Source organism: Ursus maritimus, unplaced genomic scaffold (assembly GCF_017311325.1).
Source record: "Ursus maritimus isolate PB19 unplaced genomic scaffold, ASM1731132v1 scaffold_24, whole genome shotgun sequence".
Classification (NCBI taxonomy): Eukaryota; Metazoa; Chordata; class Mammalia; order Carnivora; family Ursidae; genus Ursus; species Ursus maritimus.
Genome location: NW_024424897.1, coordinates 37,520,045 through 37,532,646, shown reverse-complemented (window position 1 = coordinate 37,532,646; position 12,602 = coordinate 37,520,045). Strand labels below are relative to the sequence as shown.

The 12,602-nt window shown below is 51.5% G+C and overlaps 1 protein-coding gene across 1 annotated transcript; it reads left to right on the top strand.

The window, feature by feature from the left end:
• Positions 1-9,806: 9,806 nt before the first annotated feature.
• Positions 9,807-11,744, top strand: LOC103667270 (C-C motif chemokine 2). Its single transcript, XM_008695390.2, has 3 exons — positions 9,807-9,965; positions 10,753-10,870; positions 11,238-11,744. Exons 1-3 carry the CDS (start codon positions 9,890-9,892, stop codon positions 11,347-11,349), a joined length of 306 nt encoding a protein of 101 aa, XP_008693612.1. The 5' UTR covers positions 9,807-9,889; the 3' UTR covers positions 11,350-11,744.
• The last annotated feature ends 858 nt before the right edge of the window (positions 11,745-12,602 follow it).

Here is a 12,602-nt window from a genome sequence, read left to right as displayed (position 1 = left end):
AAATAGAAGAAGGAAGGATGTCCTTGTTGGAAGTGAGTGACACCCGGGTGTCAATGCCCAGTAGGTTGATAGAAATACAAGTCTAGAGCTTGCCCGCAGAGTTTTACTGGACAATGAGAGTTTAAATGTGGGAGTCCAGAGGAAAGAGAGTCTAGACCCAGGGTAACACGGGGACCAGGCAGAGAAGATATGTGAGCGGAAGAAGCCAGTAACAGGTTAACAGCAGCTGGGGGTGGGGGGGCGCGGCATCTCCGGTGAAGCCAGGAGCCAATGCTCCATCGGAAGGGACAGCCCCCGCTCCGCTCTCCTGGGTTGTTGCCACGTGGGAACGTGGGCTGTGTTGCCAGAGGCAATGCTACCAAGACAAACCAGATGCCCAAAATTCTAAGTGAGAAACCACCCGATTTTACACGTTAGCAATTCATTGTCTACTTTTTAATCACTGTGCAAACAGAACCAAGCTGTGGGCCACCAGTTTGCAAACCGGCGTGAGGCGTGGGAGTAGAAGCATGAGCCCTTGGTGAAGAGTGGTATCCAGGGATGCACGGAGCAGAGGAACCGGGGAACAGTGTCCAAGGAAGCGGCAGGAGTAACACGAGAAGAGAACAGAGCCTCAGACACAACGGTGGGCAGCGTTTCCTGGAAGAGGGGGCTGCAGATGGCGGTAACACGGCCAGCAGAGATCCCCCGGGATCAGAGGCGTGGAGACTTCTCTGCAGGAGGCGATAAGAAGGTCCCTGATGAGACCGAAGGGTTTCAGCTGAGCGACAGATGAGAAAGTACGCGGCAAGCGCTTGTGGAATTTTTTGTAGGTGAGAATATAGAGACCACAAATAGAGATTGGTTATTCAAGAATATTTCTCAGGTTGGGGACGCCTGGGTGGCTCAGTGGGTTAAGCGTCTGCCTTTGGCTCAGGTCGTGATCCCAGAGTCATGGGAATAGTCCTGCATCGGGGCTCCCTGCTCACTGGGGAGTCCGCTTCTCCTTCTCCCTCTGCCCCTCCCCCTGCTCACGCTCTCTCTTTCATTCTTGCTCTCAAATAAACAAATAAGGTCTTTTTTTTTTTTTTAAAGAATTTTTCCCAGGAAAAGAAGGAAAGAAAGAGAACGGTATTGCTTGAGGGAGGGTAGGGTTAAGGGAAATACGTTTTTTGGAACAATGAAGACCTGAGCATGCTGATTGGGGGAAGGGAAGGGAAGAGTAGGAAGAGAGAGCCAGGAATCGCATGGAGCTCGTGGAGAACGCCAGGTTCTGGAAAAGTCTGCAGGAGTTGAAGGATGTAGATGGCTCCGTGCCCCTGGACAAGAGGGACAAGCTCTTCCTCTATGCAGTAGAGAAGGGAGGTGATAACATGAGAACGGTTGCTGCGGGCACGGGGCGTGCACACGGAGGGAGTTCTAACTGCTGCACAGTCTCTGCTACCCCAAGGGGTATTTTGTGTCCTGAGCCTGGAGCCTGAGACGCAAGGGCCCGGTGAGGGGTGCTGTGCCTGCGCAGGGCTCGGAGGACGGAGAGAACGAAGCGCATGTGACAGCATGGCCGGCGTAAGCATCCAGGACGGCGAGACTCCAGCCAGCCCGACTGTCCAAGCGTCAAGAATTAGGGGGCCGTCAGATGGCGCGTGTTGTGGCGCTGGCCCACGGGGAGACAGAACCCCCTGAAAATGAGAGAATTAGCAAGCTGGGAAGGAAAGGAAGCCAGGTAGGGGCAGAGGGTCCTGGAGGAGCTGACACAGAGCGTGGGGAGTTGCTGAAGGGGAAGGAAGTGGTAGGCTGCGGTAAGAAGTGGATTACTAAATTGAGCTCCATGAAATGCAGAAGTTCAGGGAGATGACAAAGTCCAGAGAGTAGCCACAGCACAGGGGCTGAAATGATGTGGTGATGAATTCACTTGAAGAGGGATCCAGTGCCTGTTGGAGGACTTCCCTATTAGTTCCTCCACACCCCCTCATCTTTACCTTCCCTTGATCCACCACCTCCTTACCAAGGCTTCCATGGACATGGTGGACAGAGGTGAGCTTTAGGGGGAAGGGAGAGGACAATAAGCAGAAGGAAAGGACTGGAAGGGCGTGTGGAAGACTGGCCTTGGAGTGGGAACTCCTGGGTTTCAGTCCTAGCCCTGTTGCTTCCCAGCAACCTTGCCCCTGAGCAAGCCAACCTCTGAGCCTCAGTGTCACATCTGTAAAATGGGGGCGATGATACCGGTCTCATCTACATTGCAGTGCTCTTGTCAGAGTCACGGCATTTAATGAATCATAAAACCCATGCCAGGAATTATAATCACTTGGCCAGCAATTCGGAAATCTTTCCTCGTTAACTGCACAGACATTCTAGAAGGCATTCGGTAAATACTTACAACTAATGGTAATCCTTGTCATGAAGTCAGAATTGTGTCATGGCAAAGCGTGTCATAGCTCGGGGATATAAGTATATCCTAACAATGTTGGGAGCATGTGAGATGCTGGAACAGTGAGATGTCTACAGCGAAGAAATGTGCGTGTGTAGCTGACATAGTCCTTTTTGCCATCTTGGGGTACAAATCATTCTCAGTTCCTTTACTATGTTCAGTTAATCACCAGAACCCCAAATTGCCCAGATTAAGAGGAAATCTCGCAGTCTGGGCTTAAGCGTCCCCTCCCAACTTGGTCATAGTTCCCAAGAACCTTGGGGACCCATTCACTCCAGCTGCCAAATCCTGCTGCTAAATTTCAAGCACGGCAGCCAGGGCTCTCGGCTGCCATTGCTTCCGGCACTGCCGGAGACTGTGGGTTACTGTCCCCAAGCCACCCAAAGCCTGTCCTTCTTCCTTGCTCTCACAGGGCCCCCTCCAGTCTTGGCCACGTTGCCACCCCGGGCCCCCAAAGTCACAGCGCCTCCCATTTATGCTGGCAGCTTTGGCCATGCCCTTCAAGCACGATGACCGCCTCAACATGGAGAGTGTCTACTCACTTTGGACTCAAAAGAAGGGGCCTCGGTTCCTCTCCCCTTAGGAGGTCCTTGGTCCTTAAGCAGATGAACCCATTTTCTCCCCCATGTCCAGCTCTGCAGAGCAAGGGGTGTTAGGAGGGGCAGTCTTTCCCTTTGGCCACCAAACGTTCTTTCCTCCCTTCCCCCACAACAACGAGTGCCTATCTACAAGGCAATGAGTGCCTACCTCTCCGGCCTCAGGAAGGTTTCTCTAAACAAAGAAATGTTTCCTCTAGCGAAAAAAGTCACTGGCAGTCTCACTGGAAAAAGTCGAACTGGGACAGCAGGCACCCACAGCACACCCAGGCATCCACACAGCTTGTCTGCCCTGATTTGGGAATGCACCGAAATCCCGGGCAAGTTTCTTTTCCCCAGGTTAAATTAAGCCAGGCAGGGATTTTCAGGGAGGAATCTCGATGGCCCCTGCACCTCTGATTTTCCCCGAATTCGTTCATTCATCCCATAGGTGTGGATGCGCCCAACGCTAGGCACTAATGCTGGGGACGCAGGAGTGAGCGCGCAAACCAGAGTCCTTGCCCGAGACTGTGTCTGCCTCCTGCTCCCTTGCCATTCCCACCCCGTTTCCAACAGCTCCAAGGAGAGCAGTGCTTGTACAGTGTCTCTCGACCCCTTGGCTATCTTTTTGAGCAATATACAAGTTGCAAAGTTGAAAGATCTGGTAACGCTTTGTTTTAAATCCTCGCATTTAAGTCAGAAAAAAATGTGCGTGCTTTGCGAAACTGTCCCCCTCAACTTCTTCCCCCCTCCCCAGGCAAATACCATCTGCGTGCCCATTCAGACTCTTCTCGGGCTCTGACTTACAGTAAATGCAGAAGAAGCTTATGAATGGAGCCAGAGCTTGGCAAGCTGGGGCCGCCCCAGCGTGCCAGCTGAAACCATGAGCTAACAAGGAGCTTTCGTGGCAGGGGAAGTTTCCCTTCTCAGGATGCAGCATTTTGCAACCTTGAGAGAGAAGCAGTTGGTCTCCAAAGAAGGATCCACGTGGCCCCTGAAAATCACTCTTGGCTAGTGCCTCTTCGCTGTCACCCCAACCCTGCCACTACCTCTTCCCCAAATAAAAGCAGTGGGGAACTTGGGAAACCAACAGTCTTGTTTCTCTACTCATTTCCCTGTCTGATTCGAAACCGTCCTGTAATTCAGGTATCTGGGGGAAACGATCGGAGATTCCTGGACTGGTTATAGGTTCAAATGGTGTTGACTGAGAACCCACTGCATGAAAGACACTGTAGCGGGGGCTGGGATCCAGCAAGGCAAGAGCCTCGAGGTGGGGTGGGGCACAGAAAGCTCTGGAAGCAGAGAGGGAGGCCGAGAGAGCCACACGAGCTTTGAGGGCAGACGGGGGCCTGTCAGAACGTGAGCTTCCAGTGAGAGCTGGCTGTGTGAGGAGCGGAGGCTTTAACATGACTGGGGCTGCTCCCCCCTCCTGGTTTTTTGTCAGCCGCCCAAGGCTCTCTCTCTGTCCGGGCAGACAAGAGAACAAGGATGAGAAAGAGCTTAGGAAATCGAAACCTCACGGCATTATAATACGCATGCGCAGTGGGCTTTCACAGCCGGACGTGAAGGCAGAAGCACGTGCACCTGCCGCCGGGGACGGGCACGGGCGCCCAAGGCTGCCTGCCCGCTGTCGTTTGCTCAGGTCCTTAGAGTGACACAGCTCTTTACACGGAGCTTACAAAGCACCCTTGGCTTATGATTTCATGCAAGTCTCATGACAACGTTGGGAACAGCTGTCTTACTAATCAACTTTACAGAAGAGGCCCAGAGGGGTCAAGTGACTTGTGCAAGGCCGCACAGCCAGACAGAGGCAGAGCCAGGCCTCTGGCCCTCAACTCTGACACCGCTCGGGGCTCTTTTCACAGGTCCAGGTGGCATCTTCTTCCTCCCCTTCTCTCACCCTTTCTCCTCTTGTTTCTTTCCTCTTTTCTATCTGTGCCTTATTCCGCTGGGCCCACCCAGCCTGGCCAGCACGGCCCCTGCTTCGTGTACCCTACGCTTTAGCCGGGGGTTGCCCAAACACGGGCTGGGAGGGGTGGGAGGGACAGCTTAGGAAAAAATATATAGCTTTACATCGTAAAATTACAGATTGTGATTCGGCGGGTCTGGGGTGAAGACCCCGAACTCTCTATTTCTGGTAGGTTCTGTGGTACTTAATTATTTGGAGGTCACGGATGCCTTTGCTAATCTGATGGAAGCTATGGTCTCTCCCTCTAGAGAAATACACAATCACATAAATGTGGAAGACAATTCCAGATGGTTCTCGAAGCCTAGCCAAGAGCCCTGGATAAGAACCCTGGTCTGGACAGCATGAACTGCTCACTGTTCCCCATACCTGACGAGCATATCCCACACTCGGCCCTTTTAAGGTTGTTCTAGCGGGACCGTAGCCCACTATCATCAGCATCACCTGGGAGCTGGTTGGAAATGCAGGATCTCAGGCCCACCCGAGACCAGAGATCAGAATCGGTACTTAAACTAAATCCCAAAGGGATGCGCAAGGGCTTTAAATTTGCAGTGGCTGCAAGTCTGCTCCAAAATGCGCCCCTGCCCCATCGAACAATCCCCAAACTTCAGAATCTGCCAACCCGAGTGCCCATCTTAAAGGCGCCACCATGTACCCTTCCCAGAGCCCTTCGCAGGGACACACAGCCCCACATCTGTCCAGTTGCAATTGCTGTTTGTCTCTAGGCTCTCCCTTAAACCAAAGATTCGTAAAGGTTGTAAAATGTTTCTCTGTTTCATGACCTCTGTGTCCCCAAGGTCCACCCCCCAGGTCAGCACCTTCACACGGGCACCTCAAATGTGATCCCCAGCCCCCCCCCAACACTGCTCAGGCCACCTTGGGCAATGAGATCCCCAAGTGAGGAAAGTGACTTCTTCCCTACTCTGCTCCCCTTGGTTACAGTCTTTCAGAGGGGCTACGGTGACTCACGCTGCAATTATCCCAACAGTTCACTTACACTCTCCCCCTCTCCCATGGCAGCCCTTCACTGCTGGGCTCGGTGCTGCTCCGTGAGGGCTGGCCCAGAGGGGAGTCTAAGTGACAAGCCCCTGGCTTAGCCGGGACACCACTCCCTCCCCCCAACCAACCCAGGTCACTGCAGGTGAATCTTTCCTCTCTCTTCCAAAGGCTATCTCCACCTCCCTGATCCTCCCACCATCACCATGTGCCCCCCCCTGCCCCCCAGGTGGTATCCTTGACTCCTGCATGCAAATAAACCTGGGGCAGATCCATCCCAGGACATCCAGGAAATGTGTACCTGATGGAAGCTTGGGTTGAACTAAACTCAGCCCACTCCCCATGGATACTTAATCATGTCTTCTGGCAAACAAGCTTCATGTCTGGTTGGCTTACTCTAGTCCCCTTCCTGGTGCTAACTGCATGAGTGCTGTGCTAGGGAGACAGTGCAGGCTATGAACAAGGGTGCTGCCCTGAGAGCCCGGAAATGGACACACCCTGTGCCTCAGCCTTCCATGCCATCCCAGGCCCACCACTGCCTCTTTCAAGGCCTCGCTTTCCTCAGCAAGGAAACAGGGAGATGATCTCTAAGGTCCTGTGCTTCTCTGACATTCTGTACCAGAATAAAGAATGGGAGAAAGAAAGAAAGAAAGAAAGAGCGAACGAACATGTTTCTAGTCTTTGAAAGGGCAGGGGTCACAGAGTTGGGGTCCCAGGAAAATCAGCTCTGGTCTCCCTGGAGCTAAGAGCTAACCTGGAAGGAGGCCTGGAGGAGGTGTCTAGGAAGGACCTGACTGGTGCAGAGCCCACTGTAGGTCTCACTCAAGGCCTGAGTGGCGGGGAGGGGGGGGAGGGTACAGCAAACACAGGCAAGGGGGCATCGTGCTAGACGGGGAGGGGGAAGCAAGGGACCTGCAGAAGAGAGCCGAGGCAGGGGGCTAGGTGCTGGCTTCTGATATTTCTAGAAAGCTCAGTCTTAGTTCCTCTTTCTGTCACCCCTGACAGTGAGTGGGAGGCTGGGGTGATGACAAAGGTCCACGCGGATGTTGCCTGTGGGGAGCCAGCCCACCGGAAGGAAGGAAAAGAGATTATTCACCAAGAAGAACTTTTCCATTCCTTTGAGTGGACGGGCAGGAGCCCGGGGGACTGTATTTTTCAGGGAGCTGCCAAACCTTGACCCTGCCTCCCTCAATGCCTTTTTTGGGCCTTTCCCTCACATGCTCCTGAGCAGGGACCCAACCCAGATCCTGCACTGGGACGTTCCCAGCACAGCCCCACGTGAGATGGCCCTGGCTCCAGGCCCAGCATCTGGAATGCGGGCTCCAGCCAAACGCATTATTTGCCATGGGATCCGGGAACTTCCAAAGCTGCCTCAGAGTGGGAATTTCCACTCGTTTCTCCTCCTCCGTGAATGACCTTCCAGCTGAAGCGAGCATCCCTGCTTGATAGCGGAGGTGGGAGGGAGATAGCTATCAAGAGACTTTCTCTTCTGATTCCTACCCTCTCATCTTGGATCTGTTTACTGTCTCACACTTGCAAAGACCAAGTCACTTTCTAAAACTGATGACCCTCTTTGGAAGTAGAGACTTAGTTTCAAAGAGTCAGAGGCCCATCTAAATACCCTAAAAAGTGAAGATTTCCTGTGTGACCCCCCCCCCCCCCGGAATACGGTTTCCTTACATAGAAGACGTGGGAGGGTGCCATCTCTCCAGCTCTTTTGGTTCCAGGGTCCTAGGACTGACCATGCCGTGCCTGAACCAGGATTTCATCATCTTTAAACCTGTTAACCTGGACAGAACCCAAAGAATGGGTGGGTTCCGCAGGGAAACGGGATACAGTCCTCCTGGCCTATGGCAGAGGACACTCTGAGAGATTAGGGAAGGGTTTCCATTAATATGAGGGAAGTTAAAGCGAGGTGGTCTGGGAAGACATGGGTGAAACTGCACAGTCTGCATCCATCCAAGAAGAATGGATTGAGCCATTGGCAGAGGACTGAGCCAAACACAGAGGGGTTTCAATGAAGGCGGGGGGGGGGCGGTTAGAGGACTAGCGAGATCAAGCAGAATGAAAATAAGGCTCCAGGAGAGGTACAAGCAAAACACCCATCCATGTTGCCTTGTTCTCTCTTCATTCTGCATTTTTGGAATTATACCCAAGAGTCTAGAATGGTCTCTCTGCAGAGTGTCTGCTTTCAGATTCTCTAGGTAACCAACATCCATCATGAGACATAAGCCTCGCACCAGGGAGTAAGGATTCTGGAATCAGAGTGTCCTGGGTGGGAAGCCCAGCTCCACCTGCTATTACCCATGAGATCCTGGTCAAATTATTTACCTCTGGTTTCCACTCAAGGAAGCTGGGTGGTTTGGAGGACTGAGGCAATGCTGGGAAGCACCTGGACACAGGGCGTGGCTGCTGGGAGGCACTTCAAACCAGCGACTCTCCCTTTTCCTTGCCATTACCGACCACTGACTGTGGACCAGACACGGTCATGTGCTCAGTAGGACCCATTTCTTATTGCAAATGTAGTGATTGGCAAGTATTTCTTCTGGGAAACTCCATGCATTTTGTAGGCATTGTCTCCAGGCCCCTTTAAGAAAGAAGAGTCACTAGATCCTTCCATGCCTGCTGGGCAAAGGCCATCTCAGAAGCACAAAGCGGTGGAATGAGGGAGTTGAGACCTGAATTCTAGGCTTGGCTCAGCCATTAACAGGTCTCAAGAAATCCTATCATATTTGCAAAAGAAAGGAATTCACTGAAATCCCTGTGAAGGTCTTTAAGGTTTTATGACTGTGGTTCTGGGGTTGAGGCTATCGGAGGCAGAGCTGCAGCCTAAGGCAGGCCTCTTAATCCTGTAACACTGTCCCTCTGCTCCTTCGGGCTCCCTGGGAATCCAGAACGGACCTGGGATGCCAGCCGCCGCAGCCGGGGATGCGCTTGCTGCCCACTGCTGCCTGAGCTGCTAACCACAGACTCCTAACCCCATAGTGACTTAACCATAAGGAATGTTTCTCGATTCGCCTTTAGATGCCTCCAGTTTGACAGAGGGCACCCACCAGGCGGCTGGTTGGAAGATGTGTCACGGGGGTGATGCACTGGGAACTTTGGCAGGTTACTTAACCCCTCTGTGCCACGGTTGTCTGGTGGATAAAATGGGAATTAACAATACCCCCTGGGTGGGGTTGGAGAATTGAAAGACTTAGCTTTAGAAAGGGCTTAGGGTAGTCCCAGCACAGAGTAGCACTGTATGAGTATGACATGGAAATTTCTTTGTGGCACTGCATGATGTCTCTGGCTTCTTCCAAGTCTTAAACCCAATGATTCTTAGAACTCAGTTCTATGGTTACAAACTCCTACCATTCTCCGAAGCTTCGATTGTGTCACCATCCCCGATTTCAAGAAGCAAATGGGGTTTGTACGCTGCTGGGGAGCCCACCAAGACATCAGGACCCCTGCCTGGCTTGGAAACCTCATGGGCCATTGCTCAAAGGTAGGCTCGGGGGGAGCTGGAGATGCTGTCATCTCTCGTGACCTGTGTTTCCTGGCTTCCTCTTTTACTCCAGAGGTTCTACTTCAGAGAAAGTGGAGTTCCTAAGAATAATCTGCTTTGTTCTCATCTGTGGTCGCTCTGGACATAATTGTACACCCCCGCCCCACCTCTGTTGGTCTTAGCAGCGGATGGAAAAAGTGCCCAGTCCAGACTCACTGCTTCCCTCCTACTTCCTGGAAACCTCCCAGGACACATCGTTTGCTCAGCACATTTCTGATTTCACTTCGTCATTCATTGAGAATGATGCTGCCCCGGGCCACACTTTCTCTCTTAGCTCCACCCTCTTAGCCCTCAATAAAAGGCAGGCAGAGCAGCCGGAGGAGCCAGAGAGGCAGAGAGGCTGAGACCAACCCAGAAACCTCCAGCGGCCACACGCAAGCTCCCCGCTCCCCGCCAACATGAAGGTCTCCGCCACACTTCTCTGCCTGCTGCTCACAGCCGCCGCCTTCAGCCTCCAGGTGCTCGCCCAGCCAGGTAAGCCCCTCTCTCTTTCCCTTCGAAGCCCATCACCACATCTCCGGCTTCTCATGGGTCACCAGGGCAGAAGGATCACCCACAGCCTCCCATTAGTGACTGCTTTCCGAGATCAGGGAAGTCAGAGAAGGACGAGGACTGAGCCTGATCACAGAGTTGCTCCCGGGATCTCCAGCGGTGGACCCCAAATCCAGTCCCCCCAGGACTCCAGCTTTACGATCACCCCCTCAGTGCAGTTCCTGCCCCTGCTCCTTGTAGCAGTGTCTGGGGGAACTGGGGTGATCAAAAAGAGGGGGCCTCTGGTGGAGGGTGTGCAGGGTATTTCCAGATGTGATAGAGGGGAAAGGAGGAGACCCCGAATCTGGCCTGTGCTTCATTCTGCCCAGCATCCAGAGACAGGGCTGTGCAGAGGCAGCGGGGGTCAGGGACACACAAAACTTGGAGCCTAGAGGGGGACCCTGAGCTGATCTTCCCTGACCCTGAATATTTGGATTATTCGTTCCTCCCAGGATTAATGATTAAGGACACTTCCAGGAATTATCTAGTTTTAACAGTTCCCCCCTCCCTCTGTTTGTTATTAATGCTATGCACCCATTATAAAGCAGAGGAAACTGAGTTAGTATGACATTCTAGCTCTGAAGCATAGGCAGAAATATTGGGATTGACGGGTCCTACCTCTACTCCTGACTTCCCTTTGCCTTCCCCTTGCTATTCCTTTCTGCTATGATTAGGATCAGAAGAATCTAGTCCATCCTGAAACACTTTTTCTTTGTGGTTTTATTTCCAGATGCAATTAGTTCTCCAGTCACCTGCTGCTATACACTCACCAATAAGAAGATCTCGATGCAGAGGCTGGGGAGCTATAAAAGAGTCACCAGCAGCAAGTGTCCCAAAGAGGCTGTGATGTAAGTTGAGAACCCCAGCCCTCCCTGGTCCATTTCTTCCTCAGGGAGCAAGGACAAAGCCTTACAAACTTAGAGTCAGAGACATAGGACATCTAATCTAATATCCAAAGGTACCCAATGGGAAAAGTGAGGCCACAAGGCAAAAAAGCGACTCCCAACATCACTCTCCATCTGGGTGCTTATGCAGACCCCCCCAATGTCTTTAGCGGGAAGTCAGGATGGCTGCCAACTGGGACAGTCGCCTAGGTGCCCTCTTTCCACCTGCCTTCCTCTTCTCGTTCCCATGGCAGCCTTTTGGGGCAGAATGGGCTGGAGTCCTAGGTGGAGATCTCAGTGGAACTCTATCTGTATCCTCTCTCCCCCACAGCTTCAAGACCATCCTTAACAAGGAGATCTGTGCTGACCCCAACCAGAAGTGGGTCCGGGATTCCATGGCACACCTGGATAAGAAAACCCAAACCCAAACTGCAAAGCCATGAATACTCACTCTGAAACCGAAGAATCTGAAACTAATTTATTTTCTTCTAACTCTCCCTAAATGCCCTCTGATATTATTTTATTATAATTTCAGAGTATGAACATTGTTTATTGATACGATGCCTTAAATAATGTTAATCTTATTTAAGTTATTGATGTTTTAAATTTATCTCCCATGAATACTAGTGTTTTTTAAAATATGGAGACTTGGAAACAAACTGCTTTCCTCTGGGGGCCCCAGTTCCACCCCAGGGCTGGTGTGAAGGTCCTTGCAAGGATCATTAATGCGAGACTATGTTTAAAATTCTGAAGGATTGCTTACAGTGCTATTGTGGAAATGTATATTCTGTAACTACTGATCAATACACAAATATATATATTTTTGTACAAAACCTGACTTTTGGTGTTTTCTTGAAGGGAATTCAAAAGCTGGCATAATCTTGGCGATGAGGGAGGAGTATGGTTGCAGAGGGTGGGCTCGTGTTGGGAGGAGTGACAATGTGAATTGGCTCTGGTCTTTTCCACTGGGTAGGCTCATCTGAGTGCCTATAGAAGAATCTTCAGGGCAGGACCCAGTCAGGCATTCCAGCCCTTCCACTCCAGTCCCCGAGACGAACTGCCCAGATCCCAGCTACCCTTGTCACCTGTTCATCAACACCTCGATCTCCTTTCTCACAGCCCTTGACCCCTGCCCTCAATCTCTCCCATAATCTAAATGCTAATACCCCCTAACTCGGATACTTGCCCCCAACGTCTCCCCCTCCAAGAAACCCTCCAACTTAGAGTAATATAGGCACTGCAAACTTTGGGAAATCAAGGAGAGATTAAATGATCATTGATAAGATGGTTAGATTGAGATTTTATAAAGAAGATAGGACTTCAATTTATCCCTGAATGCATGAGATTTTTCTAGAAAAAGATACAGTATCATTTAGAAGAGAAGAAAGAACTCTGTTTGCCTCTCTCTCTTTCCCTCTCTCTCAAAAATAAATAAATAAATAAAATCTTACAAACGGGGGGGGGGGTTGCCTGAGTGGCTCAGTCGGTTGAGCGTTGTCCAACTGTTGATTTAGCTCTGATAATGATCTCAGAATTACAAGATGGAGACCCGCCTTGGCTCTGTGCTCAGCGTGAGTCTGTTTTGTCCCTCTCCCTCTGCTCTTCCCCCCCACCTCCCATTCATGCTTACATGCGCTCTCTCTCTTTCAAATCAATAAATAAAATCTTAGGAGAGGAGAAAGAAGAGTGGAAGCAA